The sequence below is a fragment of the Blennius ocellaris genome, assembly GCF_963422515.1.
Source record: "Blennius ocellaris genome assembly, chromosome: 23".
Taxonomy (NCBI): Eukaryota; Metazoa; Chordata; class Actinopteri; order Blenniiformes; family Blenniidae; genus Blennius; species Blennius ocellaris.
The window spans coordinates 14,452,301-14,471,489 of record NC_137672.1 but is presented as its reverse complement, the minus strand read 5'-3'; the positions used below and the strand labels follow the sequence as shown (position 1 = coordinate 14,471,489).

The following is a 19,189-nucleotide window of genomic DNA, read 5'->3' as shown; positions in this document are numbered from 1 at the left end:
GGATAACGTGGCTCTTTGACTGTGAATCAGCTGAGAAGTGGCAGGAAACTTTGGGGGGCTCGATCACAAGCGCCATTAGAAACAGCCGCTTTATCGCGTGTGTCTTGTTGTAGTTTATCTGCCAGGTCTGCAGCGCGTTCCAGCTTCGTGGAGCATTTTAAACATGTTTCAGCTGATTGTGAGCCTTGCGGTTTGGTTTCACACCCGCTGCACTAATCAAAACCGCTTTTATCACTATTTTATCACTATCAAGATGAACCTATTGCACCATATCTGCTCAAATGTACACACTCTGATAATAATCTTCAGTCATGCATAATTCTTAAATGAAAGGAAATCTGCATTTGTGTTGATATTTTCTCAATGTGATCAACAGCCATTAAAGATTACCAAATGGCTAACACAATCCAATTCAACGGAGCTCTTTTAGACATCTCTGAATTGGCTGCATGACGATTGCCATGAGTTTAATGAAGGTTTTCAAACATTTTAAATGGAATAATCAACTTATTTTTTTGACATTGATGGCAAAATATGTTCCACCCAAACACCTACTCGTCTGTTTTGCTCTGCTGGAAAAGCATGTAGCTCAAAACATTTTGAAAAGAGATGCTAAACACGAATGCAATATATTCGGAATGAATCACTGGTCTTGCCGAAATTACTGTTCCTGAGTGTTAGAAATGATTAGTAAAATCGTTTGACAGCCACTTTGTCAAAAACGGAGAATTGAGAACAGCAGATTTGAAGGTCCAGTGCCAGGCTAAATGAATTACAACTTAGTATTTCAATTTAGTGGCACGTTTTTATCCAGATTTCACCCCCCCCCCCCAAAAAAAAAGTGCCAAAATGAGTTATCAAGGCCAATCAACACCTGAGCCTCCCGGGTAGAGTTTACATAAATTATGAAGCTATTGTTTGTGATGTTATCCGGACATTGTCAGGTTGCATTTTCACTCCGGCGCCGTCGGTCACGGTGACAATATCAATAAGATCTTGTTATTTTGAAGGTTGTGGAGATTGCACCTGCGTTCCAACTGGACCCTCATCTGAGAGATCGACTTCACGCGGATGCCATCAGCCTCGCCAAACTGGTATGTCGTATGCTCCTTTCTCTCTTTTTTTTTTTTACAGCCAATAACGATCCGACACAAAGCTCTGCTTTCTCCTTCTGCAGCTTTTAAAGTTCCACGAGGTTCAGGTTTTGTCGACCATTTCATTAAAATGCTTGAGGACAGAACTCCTTAAATTTTTCTTTTCTTTTTTTAATCAACGAGCTTTCAAAGTTAATACGGTGTAATAAAGTAAAGTAAAATATTAACAGGGCCGCAGCCGAACATTAAGAAAGCTTATTCGGTGTTGTCAAAGCAGGTGTCAGCATGTTGAATGTGTTGGTGCTCGAGCTTTGACCACTTGTTAAAGAAAGTTGGCAGCCTGAAAGACTAAAAGGAGAAAAAAAAAAATGTAAAAAACTTTTCTGCCAAGAGCTCTCGAGCATTTTTGGTTGTGTTTAGGAAGTCTGAGCAAATTCCCAGTGCTTTTCATTTTCCTGTCTATAATTGGTCTGCACAACAACTGGAACGTCCCCAAGAATTTTAATGCTCTTATCTACCTGCAATTCAAAATGAGTGGAGCTTTAGTGCTTTGCCAAACTGTGAGAATGAAAATGCAATTTGAAAACAGGTGGAAATAGGTGTCAACAGTGGAGACGATGAACGCAATTCTAAAAAAAAACAAAAAACGAGTGTTTGAACAGTCTGAGTGCATTTCTCAAGGACAATTTCATGATTATTGTCACCAATTCACCAATGCACTCAGCTTTGGTTAAAAAGGGGTGAAAATATTCCCTGCAGTGTGAACGCTCAACTTGTGCTCGGCCCGTTAAAAATCATTTGTCTAGCTTTAGCTTTACCGACAAGTTGGCTCAACTATGACAGCATCGCTTAGAAGTCAGGCCTCATCTCTCAGAGGAGATTTCAAGAAATGGCCTTTTCAGGTAATGGCCCAGTTGAGGAATGGATAGAAGTGAGGAGAGGGAAGGAGGGAGGGGAGGGTGGTGATTTGTTAAAAAATGACCTTGATGATACCGATGGTTATGCACGAGAGAGGTTGAGAGATAAAAAAAAAAAAAAAAAAACTTTAAGAGACTCATCCTGTGACCTTGCTGTAACAGGGACTCTTTTTTTTTTTTTTTTTTGCAGCCATCATACAATAACATCACCCAGCTCATCTGCTAAAAGTGACAAACCTTGTCTGCTTCCGTATGTTTCCGACGCAGCAGAGGCGAACTCTTAACTCTCGATTTTTCTTCGGCTATTATCACCCCCAAACAAGACTGATGTTGTTCTTTAAATAACACTCCGTAGACGTCGTGTATGCCATGCATCCAAGCTCGGGTGCACACCGCTTTCCGGTTGTGTACAAGGACATATTCCAGAGCCTTGCACCACTTCCACATGTTCTACTGCACCAGAACAAAACGAAATCCTCCAATCATAAGGCAATCAACTTACTGTTCACAATGCATCTGTAGTATTTTATATATGCGTATTGCACATACCTAGAATAATTGCTTCTGCCTGTCAAGGCCACGTGCTCAGTTTGCTAATAGAAAGGCTATAATGAAGACAGCAAAACTATTGCAATAATGAGCGAGTTGCATTCAAATGTCGACACAAACTAGTCCGCTTTCTGAATTCCAATAATTTTACCATATCCTCATATAGTAGTAATAATAATAATAATAATACATTTGGTTTATTAGCAGCTTTACTAACACTCAAGGTCACTGAACAATACGCATGTTAAAAACAAGTTAAAAACACATTAGTAGCATTTAAAAAAAAACAAAACATTCAGGCAGTTGCAGCAGACCTGCAGTGGTTGAAGTTCCATGAAAATATGAAGGTCTATATGGTGCCTTTGCGCAGTAACAGTAGCAGAAAATAGTTTTGACACCCAAAAGGATAGTGAAGCACCAACACGCACAAACACCTACACACGATTGAAGGATCTAACCTACAGGTTATCACCAGGGGCCTCCGTTGCTCAGGACCCCATTGTTCACTTTTCTATTTCTAGAGCCTGTTTTCTCCTGCCCCCCTCCTCCTCCTCCTCCCCTTCCTCCTCCTCCTCCTCCTCCTCCCCCCCCAACCGTACATTTACCTGCAGGTTTGTGCTGTGACTGCATTTCACTTTGAGCCATTCCCCACAGTGGAGGCTTCCACTTCAGAGCTGAGCCCAGCTCTCTCTGCAGGTATTGAAACAAGCCCCCCCCCCCCCCCCAGCAATGCTGAGGATGAACTTTGGTATTAATGCTTGTGTGTGTTTGTCATAGCCTGCGCACGTCTGTGCATACCACAGAGCAAAAAAAAAAAACAGAAAAAAAGATGCAAGGCGACATTTTTATAATTTTTTTTAATGTGTGACGCAGTCCTTGGAGAATAGAAAATGTTAACCACTGCCGAATTACTGCAGCGCATGTGTAATGCCACGCGACCGTAGCGGTTGCCGTCGCACAAACACGCCCATTAAACGCTACATTTGCGTCTCTCAGGCGACCAAGTTGTCCACGCTTCACGAAGCCGGCGGAGACGAAGCCTTCCTGTTCCGTCCTGAAAAAGAAAGGTGCGCTTGGACACCTTAATTCGTTCCATTTGCACTGTGATTAAAACCCCTCTCATTCTAATCAGCAGCTCAGTGGAGTTTAATGGCAACGTGTAGTAGATTTAAACGGCCTTGGTGCATCTGTGCATGTGGAGATAGCAAAAGTGTCACTTAGATAGAGTGGCACACACGCCGACTCTTAATTTCTCCTTTTATATAGTATTTTTTTCACTGTGCAACACCAGCTGCGAGCCGCTCCAAACAATGGTTTTCTTTGAGCAATCATAATCGCAACCTGCTCTCGCCCAATCTATTCTGCTCCTATCTGCTCGGTTCCCATTTGCTCTGTTCGGATACGAGGCTCATAGAAATGGAAATGAATGGTTACCCGAGTAAGGCAACTGTTATTTGTATGGATAAAAGCAAATGGGTAGAAGTGATATCTGGCCTTGTGTTAAGAAAATGAAACTTGAAAGTTCTTGGTCGCTAAATTGCAGTTGTTAAAGAAATCATTTTATAGGAATGTCATTGACTAAAGGTGTCCGCCTCACGATACTGAAATCAAAAAGATGGAAATGCACCAGTCTGGGTGGTGTTAAAAAGATGTTTAGGAGGATGTGAGACTTGACAAATCCACAGTGTGACATTCTCCTCGTATGAAGAAAAAGTGAACCACAGCAGGAAAAGGCCAACATTCCTCCAAAAGCACATTGACAGATTATCAAAGAAGTAAAACATTCAAAGAATTTGATGCTCATAAGTGGTAATGTCCATTCCTCTGCATTTCAAAGGAGGCAGTTAGAAAAATGTAATCTGGCACAGTGTGGTGAATCCACTCCTTTTAATAGAAAAAATTCCGATGCGCTCCGCGAATCTACAGAAGAAACGAGCATCAATGTGTGAATGAGGGGATTCCTCTCACGTGTCGACGAAACCAGACTCGGAATAACACACCAAAAAAAAAAAAGTATTGTTTCGCCTGCGGTCAGATGTAAGAAGAAGCACTGGAGGACGCTTTAAAGAGGCCCCGGTCAAAGTTCTGACTGGAACCACAATGAGAAGCGGCAGCAGGACCTGACAGGAAGCAGCCGCTGCTCTTAAACCTTTCAAAGCGCGGGCGTGCCAGAGGACCACGGCCGTATCTCGGGCTGCTATCAGAAGCGTTTGGTTGAAGCTGTGGCTGAAAAGGTTGCAGAGCTGTCTGTTACCACGACTTCTTTTTTTTCTTTCTTTCTTTCTCCCACTTGGGTGATTTGAGTACAAGATAACCTTTTTGCTCATGCCTTTTGAGCAGGGGGCAAGAAGTAAAATAAGAGACACAGGAGTGGGTTGATTACATTACACTACACCGTGGCCTTCTTCACTCACCTGCTATTCCTCGACTTATCTGAGTCTAATGGCGGCTCTAACGATGTCGCGCGCTGCCTTTCATCCCGCCATCTATACGTATCGCCATCTTCAATTATCGGCAGCGTCCGCCGGAGTCTTCCCGAGCGACGCCGCACCTCTTTGAACTCGCTGCCACGCCACAAGCATTTTTTCCCGGGGAGAATGTTCTCCAGAACAAAGTTGCCCGCCAACACAGATGGCGACAGGAAGTTACTTCAACTCTCAGGGGAAAAAAATAAAAAAACCCAAAAAGGTTTGAGCTCAGAGTGGATATCAAGCCAGCCCTCACAAGAAAATCAGAGATATTGTCAAATGGCCCACTATGCTGTTATGGGTTATCTTCTGCTCAGACAGCTGATTTTGTGGACTCGTTTGGAAACGCTTTTGTCATCTCTCTCTCTCTCTTTCTCTCTCTCTCTCTGATTGTCTGGCTGCTGGCTTTGTTTTTTTTTTTACAGAGGAGAACTCTGGCTGACATTTCATTTAGCCAAACACATTCAATGTCGATCCTGATTAATGTCATGAATGATACATTAACTGCAACAATGTGAGATTTTAATATTTAAAATGATTTGCTGTGCCACGGCTTGCCGATTTCATTGTTGTGCTGCGCGTGATCAATTAGGCTTTTGCAATTGGTCACTCTTGTCCAGCTGTAGTGAGTATTTTTGGACCTTTAAAGTGCTATTGCGTGTGAACGTAGTATTTGTGCATTTACCAGCAACAAGAGCAATGGATGTCTCATTTTAGCAACAAAAAGTCATTTTGTTGACATGAAGTTCTGCTTCTAGTTATAGTTGGACTCATTCACTCTATTGTGCAAAGAATTGATAATCGCCACATATCCATGTTTCTTCCAAAGTCGCGATAAGTCAATCACATGTGACCTTATAGCCCACAGTTCAATGCTCTGACCAGCATACCAACATTGATTGATTGGATCTGTGTTAACGTCCCTCAATTATTTATGGCCCACGTGATGCAAATATTGCAGAAAAGTACGACGCCAATGCATTTTGGTATTTCTCACCCACAGCGTGTTGAAAACATCTCCGTACGACAGTCTGGAGAAGAGTAAAGCTGAAGTGACCCCATTCTGCTCGTCTCTGCTTCGACAGAAATTGAGGCTAGAAACCTACATTTTGCCGTGAAGTTCTCTTTCCTCAACTATAGAGGGGGGGGGGGAGTTGTGTCGTGTTGATTGTAAATAGCATCTGTCGACAAATACGCCAAGTTTTTCCTGCACATATGCTCCTAAATCCTCTGACAGATCAGCCCGGACATAAAATAACATGCCTGAGACACTGGGCATTATAGTTGACATGTTTTATTACACCCTAGCCGTCTCAAAGATGCAGCGTTGACCCAAGAGATTTGTGTCGATACAAGCGAAGACAAAGTGGTATGTTTGCCTCCGCCTGGCTGTGCATAAATCATCTTTAAAACACATTTACTGTTTGAAAACAGATTTGTTACCAGGTGCTTTTGCAGGATCACTGAGCAGGAAAGGCTGTGAATATTGAACATCGTCTTCTTAGCACACTACGACGAGCCGAACCGCCGCGCGTCTTTCGCAATCATCAAACTACGACGGAAGAAAGTTGAGCTTCTCGAAGTTTCGGCGGTGCACTGCCACTGACCCGCCGTCTACTTTTCCCACACTGCCGCAAACGCGCCTCGCTCCAGGAAGGTTTTGTGTAAATGCTGCTGAGTGACAAGAGGGGATTTCAAATGAGCTAATTTGCCCACTGTAAAATGACTGGACTATGAAAGAAGTAGTTCCACATTGTTAAGCTGAAAGTTTTCATGGGTTGTTAATTTTTCAAGTTCATGATTTACTGTCTGTCCTGGAAATACATTTCATTCCATCTCTGGAGCTTCAGGTGAGCTTTTGCAGCACTAAATTGTTTTTTTTTCTCTAAATCCCATAGTTTTTCACTTGTTTTCTCTACCTGAGGTGTCATTTGGTATTGAGAAGTTTATTTTTATGGCATTAAAAAAAACCAAATTGACAGTAGTTTTTGTGAGTCATCATGAAAAACATTGATAAAGGGAGAACAAAAAGGGAATTAAGACCACGGAAACCATACATCCTGTTTAGTCATGCATCACTGGCAATGCATAAAGAGAAAATAGGAAAAAATCACAACATTTCACTGCCCTGAAAATATTGGATCTGTCCACAATGTGCAGACATTTGAGGAGGCAGTGAAACCCTAAAAAGTACAGCAGTGGCCAACTCAACTGTGGTTTTGGGAAACAAATAAAAGAGCCGTCGGAGCTGTTTTTCACAAGTCGCTGTTACCGCTGCCGTCGGTGTCGGGCTGCCTTGTCGCAGCTTTTTGCACCAGCTGCAGGCGAGACGAAAAGGGACGAGCCGAGAATGCAGGTTTTATGTCCAGATACTGTAATACCACCGACCTTGCCTTTGGCCATATTCTACATGGCCAACTTTTATTCCTACAATGTGCTGGGGCGGCGTCACCCACACGTTGGGTGTCTTTACGTTGTGTTTTTGGCAGCAAGAGCCTCCCTCCCCATCCTTTCAGGCTTCTATATGACTGGCGCTTGGCAGGGCTAGCTGTTGTGAAGGAGTGCAAGCAAATGAGAAAAATCCTCGTCTGATCTGTGAGGGCTCAGCATTCAAAGCGACTGTAATGAATTTGGTTCACCTGCTCCCACAGTTTGAACTCATTTCAAGATAGCGGGAGGTGTGAGGAACAAAACAAGCCTTGTGCAGGACGTCTGCCCTGCAGGATGAGCCGGAGTTAACCGTTTGTGTGACGGCTGTCCGTTTAAATTATCGACTGGTGTGTTTCAATATGCAGGACGGCTCATTTTAATGCTCTGAAGGCAACAACGTAACGTTTAATTAGCCAATCGTGTGTTTTTCCTCTCGGTCTGACAGTCAGGTGAGAGATTTGTGTGTGACTTTATTCCTTTAAGGCTGCGATTTTTACTTGCACCTGTAATTACAAATTCAGTGGCGGGACCTGAGCGGGCGAGGTGTTGCTGACAGGTGACGTTTGTCGTCTCACCTTCTCGGGTTTTTTTTTCTTCGTGAGATGAACTTTTTTCTTTTAGCACTGGGGTGGAATGAGGAGGGGAGAGCAAGAGGAAGTGCGAGATGGAGAGGAGAGAAATGGAAACTAAGAAATTGAAATCTGTGGGCAGGATTTTGTATTGGCGAATAGGGGAGAAATCGTTTTTGTACGCTGCCTTTCTTTTTTCTTTTAACGGTGTCCCTTCAGAGAACTGCTCCTGAAAAGCACAAATCTGCGCACGACTCAGTCAGGTGCATAAATCTGTCTTTGCCAGTGGGATAACGGAGGTGTGTGTGTGTGTGTGTGTGTGTGTGTGTGTGTGTGTGTGTGTGTGGGCAAATGATTACTTTGTTTTTCGAAAAATCTCAATTTTTCTTGTAAGAGGACTCATATGGGGGAAAAAAGGCATGCTATTTGTCTTGCCTGTTTTTATGAGCAACTCTCATTCCCAACACCGTCCAGTCGCACCGAGGAAGTGAATCTTTTATAGGAAAAGTGATTATATTTGGAAGAAATGTGAAGTTATCAAACTAACAATAGTTATTAACCACAGAGCGCATGAAAAATGTCTGCTTTGAGTATTGTTCTCCTTTTGCTTGAATGAAAATGCTATATTCAATACTTTGATTATGTGCATCATGAAACTGAAAAAGTGTGGAATAATATGGTCCTTTATTTGCAAAAACAGACATAGTTTGCAGTTTACTTGCGTCGTTTCCAACTCTAAATTCTTAAAATATGTGCTTACAGTTTAAAGATGATTGGACCTATTGTAACCTGTTTACCAACCCTAAATCCTCAAGAGTTTCAGTAAATTCTTGATTGGACAATTCCCTAAAACCAGCCTGCAGGATGACATTGTGAAAATTACAAAGACATTATCATGAGATCTTTTCTTTTTTTTGTTGCTTGTTTTCATTTGCCACTCCCAATTTATAACCTGTTGATGTTAGTGATTAGCAATGCTGCTCGCTTGAGGCCAGTAAAATAGCATTGACGTTAAAGTGATACAACGAGGACGATGATTGATGCTGGAAAAAAAAGTGGTGAAATCTGCAGATAGAAAGGCTTTTGATTTGCTCCTGGAAATTTTCACCTTGTAGGTTTTGTAAGTAGTTTAATGAATAGGGATGTTTTGAGAAGGTACTTGTATTTCCCTTTCAAACTTTGGAGTTCTCTTTATTTATTGAACAATTTTTCTTCTGTTCTGGACCCATTGAGATGGAACGGGGCTGCATGTGGCCCTGAACTAAAAAATATTTTTGACAACCACGGATTTTTTGGCATCAGTCACTCAATCATGAATCGTCTAAAAATGGATTGGTTGAAAAGTTTTTAGAACTAGGTCTTGAAATCATGGTCGGGTGAAGTCAATCAGGTCTTCACACTTGGTGGCTTAAGTAAGAAGCGTAAGAAATATCAGTAAATGTGACATTTTAAGTTAAAATTTACAAAATCCATACAATGAACATGTGAGGGACTCTAGATTAAACACAAGCCCAATCTCATTGCATTCAGGTGTTTTAACAAATGTGAATATTTCGTCTGCTAGTTTGTATAATAAGGTGAATTAGCAGGTACAATTAAACAGCCTTGACAAAGGAAGGTAGTGAAAACTCTTCTCGCTCAGTTTATTCAACCGTTGACCTGTTTGACCCTTACAGACCTTCATCAAGTCTCAACATGATCAACCTCACGTGAGAGCATCGATCATTGCTTAACTATGTGGTTTGTTGCTTCATTGCGTGTATTTACAGATGTTGCAATGGGCAACAATCACTGGCCATGTGCGGTTTGACTTAGTGTTGATAGAAATGGAGTGTTCTTGGGTAAAAAAACGCATTCAACTCACATGTGTAACTCTCCCCCAGACTGAAATCAAGTAATCCTTTGGACTATATCATAAAGGCAAGCATTGCATTTTATTGAATTCAGTCACATATAAGCATTCAATGCATATTAATGTGTGAGAAGAAAGAATTGCCTTTCTCCCTCCAGTTCTCGGGTGAGTGTCCAGACTGTCTGGTGTTTCAGTGACCACATAATGAAAGTGTCTGGAGCCCGACAGCCCATTGAAATAATCGCACCCACTGTCTGTTTGTGGGTATTCAAGACAAAGTTGTTTGTGTGTGCGTGTGTGTGTGTGTGTGTGTGTGACATCACAGGCTCGATTGGAGTGCAGTTCAGCCTTCGCTCCTGCATTGTGTGGCGTCGCGGGCCTCTTGTGCCGAGTCCTTCTGCGGCGCTCCGTTTGTGTATACGCAGACGTCCATCAACCCACTGAGGCAGTTTGAACGCAGAATTAGTCCCGCTGTCAATCACCATGGCGACAGTGAGTGAAAAGACGACGTGCTCCGAGCGGGAGACCAGAATTCCGGCCGACGCTTTGTCTCTGGAAGTGGTCACTGCGCTATCGACATTATTACTACTCACAGACCCACAAAACACCCGAGCGGTGAGAGAGTGTGTGCTGCCACTCTTTGAAATTCTAAACCAGCAACGCTTTTTGCCCTGAAAGCACATTTAAATATTTATTCTGGAAATATGCATTTGGAAGTGTTTTGTGGCTGCGGAATTACTATACAGTACATTTCCTTTGCATCAATTTCTGTCTTCTGTCTATGGTTGGTTGTCGTTCTTCAATATTTTTCGGTTTATTTTCACCATGTCTTCTGTCTCTTCTTTTGCTGTGGCGGTCTTTGGCTTTGTTTAAAAATTTCCTCATTTTCTTTGCCCTCTTTCAACTTCCATTTGTTCTCTTCATTTTGTTGGAATTACTGGGAGGTCTTTGACCCCCTGAGGTCGATTTGATCTGAAATGACTTTCATCAGTGACATAAATATTACATAAATGTTGACGTTAGACCCCATACTAAAGGCCTTTTTCCCAGTCAATAGGTCTGTATTGATCACGTGCTTTGATTTTGGGTTCCAGCAGTTAACATCAGGAGGAATGGTTCATTTTTAAAGTTGATAAAAGCCCAAAGAGAGAAATCAATGTTAATAATATATATATAAAAAAACAAAAACTTAATGCAGTGGCTGATGAAAGAAAAAATAAGGTATAATGTAAATGTATATATATTTTTAGTCCTTGTGATCCTCACATCCTGGGTGGGGGAACCACTTATTGTACTGTACATCTTATTTCTTGACGATGATTAAAATGCAAGATATGTCATGTGTGGGATAAATGAAATAAATAAATCGATACGGATCACATGCGACGAATGGTGAGACTTCTGTGAAGTGTGCAATTTAATTGCTGCTGTCATATTCATATTGTGTCCTCCCCTGCCAACATCAAATTAAAACAAATCAAATGAACCCCGCTAATATCTTTCATATGTGTCGGCCTGCTTTGCCTGTGAAAGCTGCTGAGTCTGAAAGCTATTTATAGCAAATAACCGATAGAAAAACTATTTTTCACGCAACACCCTCGGGTGCCACCCTCTCCTTGACTGACACGCATATTGCAGTAAGGCAGCGGCGCCGACGAAACAAAACAAACTATAAATCAATGCAAAAGACGGTGGCAGCTGGAACCACAAACAAAAAGTGAGCGTGGCTTTTAAGCAGTGATGAGTATCAAACAGCTGTGTTCTCTCGCCTTCATCTCCGAACGTCTGAGCTCTCCTCCTCCTCCTCCTCCTCCTCCTCCTCCACTTTGTTTCAGCTTGGTCTCTGTCCATGCGTGTGCACAGAAAGCAAACACATTCTGCTGTGGTCTGTGTAATGGAGGACGCGCAAAGCAGCGCCGGAGTCTTCCATGTCAGGGTGACATTGGCACTTGTGATTGGATGGCTGCTATTTTCAGCCTCCTTGGCTCGTATCTGCATGCCAGCAGACTTGTCCTCATGCCTGGGGGTCTCCGTGTGCATTTGCAAGTTTGAGCCCGGTTCAAAGTGTGAAATTGAAATGGACAGAGCTTCTCTTTTTTTTTTTTCTTCTTCTTCTTTTTTTTTTGGTTATAAGCAATGTAATACATATTTATCGTGAATGAGCATGACGTGTTAATGAGATACAGAAGTTTACAAACCGGAGAGTCGGTGATCTGAGAGGCAGCGGGAATGGGGAACGCACGTCTGTGAAGAGCAATGCAAACTGAGGGGAATGAAACAAAGGGTGAAGCGTACTGAGAGAAACCACGTGAGGGACGAGTGGAAGAGGAAGTGAGGGGAAGACAAAACCAAGAAGGTATTGATTCTTTCCACAAGCTGGGAGGAAACTCAAGCCAACTGTGCTCTCTGAAATTAGAGCCAAAGAGAGGTTGGAAGGATGGAGTGAGGTGAGGAGGATGCAGGAGAAAAATGGTGCAAGGGAGGAGAGAGAGAGAGCGAGAGAGTGAGCCTCAATGCTGTTTATGTCACATTGTGCAGCAATAACACTAAAGAACAGCAAAAAGTAAGTGGTCATGAATTATAGATGGTCACAGCAGACCTCGATTCAGAGGCAGAATAACTCTCCCGCAACTACAGAATGAAGAAACTCATTTAAATTTTGATTACATTTGCAAAATTCCTCACGTTTCAGACTTTGACCCGATGCTCGTTCCGTCGGAGGAAGGCGTGAATTAAAATTTTAAATACGTTAAAATTTTAAACACAAATAGGTTTTCGTTCAGGTTTGTAAAGCCGCATTTCAAAATGATGCGTGCAGCCGCAGAGGAGGAGACCTGCTGCTCTGCTGTTTTCAACATAATGCCAATATGAGGGCAGCGAGTTTTTGAATTCCGCAGTCAAATATTTCTATTTTGCGTGTAATTGTCACTGGTTTATGTTTATCATCCCACACGTTACACGAGTCTGACTGCACCCACGTCATATTCCCTCATCGAGGAAAACCTACGACGCAGCACTCTGTTAGGATTTTAACAAAACCTTTTGATATTTTTACACTGGCAAGTTATTGCATTATAGGCTTCATGGCATTCAAATCATTGGTTGCGACGAGCTGTCTGCAGTCTCCATCCAGCACCGCGTTTTATTTGTTCTTTTTAAAGGCCTTCATGCTGTTGTCATGCAGAACTCGGCATCGCAGTGAGAGATAAAATAGAACCTGTCTATAACAAGCTCACCTATTTCCAGAGGGCGGGGAAAAAAATAAACCACAGTCCTCTATTTAGTCCACGAAAAAGTGACTGCAATGATTTTCTTGATGCAGAATCTTGAAACGAGTCGATGCATCTCAGTGAATTGATGTCCCTCACCTCGTAGAGTCATATGATATCGTTTGATTTGGTAGATTTTTTAATTTTGATGCAAATTGTGTTAATTTGATTTCAGGTTAAAGGTTTCGTTTCGTTTCTTCTGGAGCTGACCGTTTGCCACAGACTTTTTTTACCTTTTCAAACGGGAACCTTTCGCAGCTTTGGCTTTTCTCCATGTTGCTTCGCCCGGCCTATTATTTGAGTGTAGTGATCCAGTGTTGAACAGTAAGCCCTGTAGTCGGTTCGTCCATCCATTAGGTTAATCTGTAATTGGATTAGGGAGGGACGGCTCCTGCCAGAAAGACATTAGTCCCTGGCTTGTAACAGGCGTGCTTGGTTACTTTTTTGGCAGAAGCTTGTAAATTAGTCTTAAGCTTTTAATGAAATCATCAGCGTCACTATGGGTGTTTCCCCGTCAGCCCTCATTTTGCAACACTGAAGAGTTTGAACTACATTACTCCTCACTTAGCGCCCTAATGAGTCCCAGTAGGTCTGAATTATGTCCACTGTAGCGCACAACAGTCCCACTTCCTGTTAGCTGGGCCTCCTGAGCACTCACAGTAGGAATTAAAAAAAAAAAAAAAAAAAGTTTTCCATCCAAATCTTTTATTGCTGGCAGAAGAATTGAGAATTGTTGCCATAAGGTGCCGTTTCATGTAGTAAAAAGTGCACGTCTCTGACGAGGAGGCATACAGGAGAAAAGGAATTTGGCTTTAGGGAAATCATCAGTGAAAGACTAAAAGTTTCAAAAGTTTTTTTTTTTTTTTTTTGACTGAACAAACGGTCAGTTTCTTTCTGTTCTCTCGCACAAAAATCAGGGATCATTTGGAAATCTTGTCAAATAAACAGCCCGTTTGGGTTTAGCTATAAATTTAGAACAAACATAGAAAATGGCAACGCTACTACTTTATTGTAGAGAAGCCAGAAATACCCCCCCCCCCCCCCCCCCCGTTTCTTTTTTTTGAACGCTCTCTTTTCTTCTTCTCCTCTCTCCTCTAAATACACAGCAGCTTTGAAATAAAGAGTGCACCGGCTCTAAAACCATCAAAACAACATCATCAGCAGTTTTTCCTATGTACTGTACTTCCCCCGATTATGCATGTAGGATAATACTTACAAACCTCAACTTACTTGACCTTCTGCGTAAACTCCCCTCGCTTTCTTTCCCCCACTCTTTACTCCGGTCTAATTCCTTAATGCATTTTTACTTTTGTTCCCTTCGACTTTTCCCACTTTATCTCCACTTTGGTACTCTCTCATTATTTCTCTTCCTTGCTGGCGTCGGCCTTTTTCCTGCTTGACTTTCAGTTTTGCGGTCCCATTTCTCTTTCCTTTTCTTTCCCACTTTCTTTCCGTCCCGACCGTCGCTCCGTCTGTGACAGGTGACCAACTGTCCTCGTCAGCGCTCCATCATTTCCATCCCGGACGCCACCGTTTCTCTTCTGCCTTTGTTGTTCTTAGTGTGGAGCCGAGGCTTTGCCACGGTCTTCTGTAAACGGATGGAGAATCCAGAAAACCACCACACCGCAATAGTTAATTAGTACTTCATACTTCACATGCAAACGTGAGCTGTAACTGATAAGTAGTATTATTTGTCACTGCCGACAACGTAGAGTGACCATCTCTGCAAAGGCTTCAAAAACAGTAAGAAACAAGTAGAAGACCTTAAGCAGCTCCTTGCTGATATTGTAGACATAGTAGTCCTTGTTATCCAGGGTGGGTGGCCTCCTTTTGGACACATCTGGCCTTATTTTGTACTCGGTGAATCTAAAAGTGTCTTTAATAATGTGCTCCTCCACCCTCAGCACCTGCTGCAGGTCCCCCCCCCCCCGTTCTCCACAACAGTACAACCTCAGGTCAGGGGGAGCTCGGCGAGACGCCGCTCGGGGTTTTGAGAATGTAAGATGTACTGTATTGGTTTTGGTCGGCGTAAGCACAGTGTGGCCCAGTCGAAATGTGATGCAAATATAAACATGTATTCACGCCAGTGCCCGGACAGAGAGGAGAGAGGAGTAAGTGTACTTTGTTTTTTTTTGTGTGCCTGCGGGCTCACGTCGACACGTTCGGTGCAGGATCCAGATGTGGACGAGCATGCAGTGTACACATCCAGGATGCATTACTGTGACACAAATATGATGGGACACGCAGCAGAGCATACATATAAGCCCTCAACAAGGAACTGGACATGTACTTGTATACACATCACATGTGCATCAGCACAAAGCTGTCCTTGCTTATTTATTTATTTTTCCTTTTCCCACTGCTATCTCTCCTTTCTCTCTCTTCTCTCTCTCTCTCTTTGTCTCTCCCTCCGGCTGTGTCAAATGCCGCGGTGTGGGTGTTGTTGCCGTATCTCCGGCTCACACACACAAGCACACTGTGTGCACATCTGCACAGAACCGCAATCATCCCAAATAGAAACCCCATTTCTGTCCCAAATATGTTTTGGAAGAAGTGAGATGGAGGGAGTGGGCGGGGGGGGGGGGGGAGGAAGGGTAAATAAAAAAAAAAAATCCGCAGGTGGAAGGTAGGCTTGTGGTGGGGAAGGATATGAAACATTTGTGGCCTTATTTTAGATAGATTGTTTCAGGCACCTACTCTGCATGGGTAGGCATTAGTAATTGCCGCCATGTTTGTCGTTCTTGCTTCGATTGGCGTGCGGACGCGTGTGCCCCTTGTCGGTCCAGCTGTGTGTGTGTGTGTGGTGGTTTGCTCTCTGATCGTTAAAGGCAGCTGCGTTCGTTCCTACTTCTCATCATTTTATAGACAACAAGCTCATTATGCTGCCATTAAATGCTGACAGAGCAGACGGTGATTGAAGGAAGAACGAGGGACCGGGCGAATAAAGGAGGGCGGAGGCGCGGCGCGCTGGCTTATTCCCAAAAAATGAGAAATAATACCCACTATTAAGGAAATCTTCGAGAAGGATGAGTGCAGAATAAGAGCAATCGGTTTGGTGTGAAAAGGACGAGTGGAAACGCAGGCGAGGTCTTAAACGGCAGCTCGGGTCGTCGGTAAGACGTAAAAAGGGGGATTTAAGTAAAGGTTTGAGGCTGTTGAGAATAAGACTGCTAACATTCTGACCTGCGGTGTGTGAGACTATTTGAATTCAGTCCACGCTCCTCACTTGAGTGGACGCGTTGATACGAGTTTCAACTTCGCAGCAAGTCTCAAGGCCTCCCCATTATTCTTTTGGATAAAAGCAGCATTGAGCAAGCGTGATGGGAGAGGATCAATGACTAAATGGACGTCACTGCAGACCTCAGATCAGTTGGTGCATCACAGGGTTTACTGTCTCCTATTTCAAAGAGTCTAAGACATTTAAACCTTTGTTTTTTTGTTCTTTCCAGAAAAAATACTTTTTATATACAAATATCACATTTATTTTGGACATTATGATTGTCGATTCCACTTGTTTTTTTCTGACTTCATTAAATATTCACAGTGAACAGCGAGGGAGGGACAGATGTCCTAGGGTACACATGTGACACGACAACAATGCCTTCATTATCCGATTACAAATTATCAGAGACGCGAGGACGGTAGCAGTTCATATCTAGCGGCGGATGGCACCGTCACTCTTCTTAACCCCAGACAGGTGATCTGTCATACAGTCAGAGTGCGTGTTACACAGCAGCTGTCCTCAGTCCTGTGCGCCATCGCAGCTGTCACTTTCACTTTGTGTATTGGTGAACTTGTTTCTTTTTCTTTTGTTTTTGTTTCCTTTGCAGAAAAGCCTTGGCTAAAAACAGGAATGTTTCAACATCACATAATCACAAGATAGTTCTACAATTAATCAATAGGCAAATCACAACCCCTTTAAATCATGGATTGAATGATGTGCTCAGATTATAGGCCGTCAAAATGGCTGGATTTGGTTGATTTGGATGAATGTGTTTTGCGGGAGCAGTTAAAACCAGTGTGTGCTCACCAGCGCTCGTCTTGTCGTGATTTCGCCGGAATAATGCAAGATCAGACGGTGTTCTAAAACAAGGTTTATTGCGTAAGATCATGTTAAGGGGATTAGATCTTCAAACCTGAAAGTTTTTCGCAGATTATTCCTCCGGAGGTGCAGCCACGGTGCAACGCCAGCTTCGGGAGTGTCGGCCATGTTCAGTCACTCTCATTCATAAAATAGAGAGTTGTCAGGTTGAGCTGTGGGAGGAGGAGTGGATTGACGCTGAGCTGAGCAGGCAGATGGAGAAAAGCCCTGTATAGTAGTTATATCATAGAGAATGATTGAAGGGAAGAAAAATGGAAAGTGGATAATTTGAGGATAAACGTATAATATGTTCCTCATGTTGCTGCCGCTGTTGTTCATACGAAAATGGGGTTTAATCCTCTTTCTACTTCTGTAAACGGAACACGATCTGCTTAAAGGTCAAAAGAAACTGTCCCTCTCAAACAAAGGCTTGAACCAGTTGTTATACCATGGCGTTAAAGTAACGTCTGTGAGGATACAAGGCTCAACACCAAATATAACGTCACCCCAACATTTATATCAAGCTGCAGATTTCTGCAAGTTCCTTGGGGTTGCACAAAAAAAAAAAAACCCTAACAAACAAATATATAGAACTTGTTGACATTTCAAAAAAGGCCAGAATCATTTAATTTCTCTGCAGAAGAATTGTTGAAGGAGAGCCTGTCTGAAACACAGGTGGACAGTTTTGGGTTAGATGGTCAATAGGCGGAGGAAATGGAAGAAATAAAGCAAAGCTGTGACATGAGCTGGGAAAGCTCAACACACACACACACACACGCACGGACACGCACACACACACACTCATTAAATGTGACAGTTTGGGTTGCCGTGGTGACAGTGAATCGACTCTCAAACTTTTTCTGAAGCGTGCATTGTTATTTTAGGATGTGGTTTCTTCTCTGTCTGTGTCCCTTCTGTGCATCGAAAGTTATTTCTGCTCTTTGCACTTTGTTGCCCCCCCCCCCCCCCCCCCCTATTTATTTATTTTTTTTAATTAATTGATAGTAAAAATCCGATTTTATGATCCCACAATGCTGCATGTCCACACGTGGACTGTAAATTCCTGTTAGGTGTCTTCTGTGGTTCTATTGATTTAAAACCTGTCTGTATTGCTCTCTCTCTCGCTCTCTCGCTCTCTCTCTCTCTCTCTCTCTCTCTCTCTCTCTCTCTCTCTCTCTCTCTCTCTCTGGCCGCACTGCACCCAGTCTATCTACAGCTCCCTTTACACCGCTGCCTGATGGCGTTACAGCTTCTATTCAGGTCGCAGGCTCTTTCAGCAAAGCTTTTCTTTTTTTTTTTCTTTTTCTTTTTCTGTATCCACATCATTCTTGATATGTCATGACTGTGAAATCGCATCCGAACTGTTTTTTTTTTTTTCTTCCTACAGCTACAGAAAGCTTCATGCTTTGTTATACAAAAAGCCACTTGAAAGCGTAGAAAGCGGTCAGGGGAGCCGACCGTGTTCCCATATCCTTAACCTTTCATCTGTAGATCGACAATTTACATTCTTGGTCTGATCACTACATATATGTTTAGAGAAAAAAAAAATTCTAAAAGTGAATTTATTTCGCAACATTTGAGTCTTACAAAATGGGATGAAAAATTTTAAAAAAAACTTTGCGACTGACACTTTGAGTAAAAACAGCTGCCAAGAAAATATAAATGCTCCTTCTAAACTCGTCCACTTGAGTCACCAGAGCCATTCTACCTGAAACCCTGATTGGTCGCAGAGTGCCGGTTCAACGGTTTACAGAAGAAAGATCTGTTGTTAATCCACACAGCATACTGGGGCTTAAGTGGCTCCTGAGACGTACAAGAGAAAAGATCAATAATTTACAAGGGCATGCAAACAATGTAAGACGAAAAGAGATAAATATAGGCAAATAAGGGTTTTTCAAAAATAGCCATTTTATTTTTTCACTGATCACGGAGAGCGAAATCGCATTATAAACAAAAAGTG

At 42.6% G+C, this 19,189-nt stretch overlaps 1 protein-coding gene across 1 annotated transcript in view; it reads left to right on the top strand.

Moving 5' to 3' along the window:
* Positions 1 to 19,189, top strand: part of pcxb (pyruvate carboxylase b) — a 303,687-nt gene that overhangs the window by 26,760 nt on the left and 257,738 nt on the right. Inside the window, exon 9 of the mRNA XM_080518797.1 lies at positions 1,011 to 1,094. Coding sequence (XP_080374923.1) covers positions 1,011 to 1,094 — 84 coding nt within the window. The remainder of the gene's footprint in view (positions 1 to 1,010; positions 1,095 to 19,189) is intronic.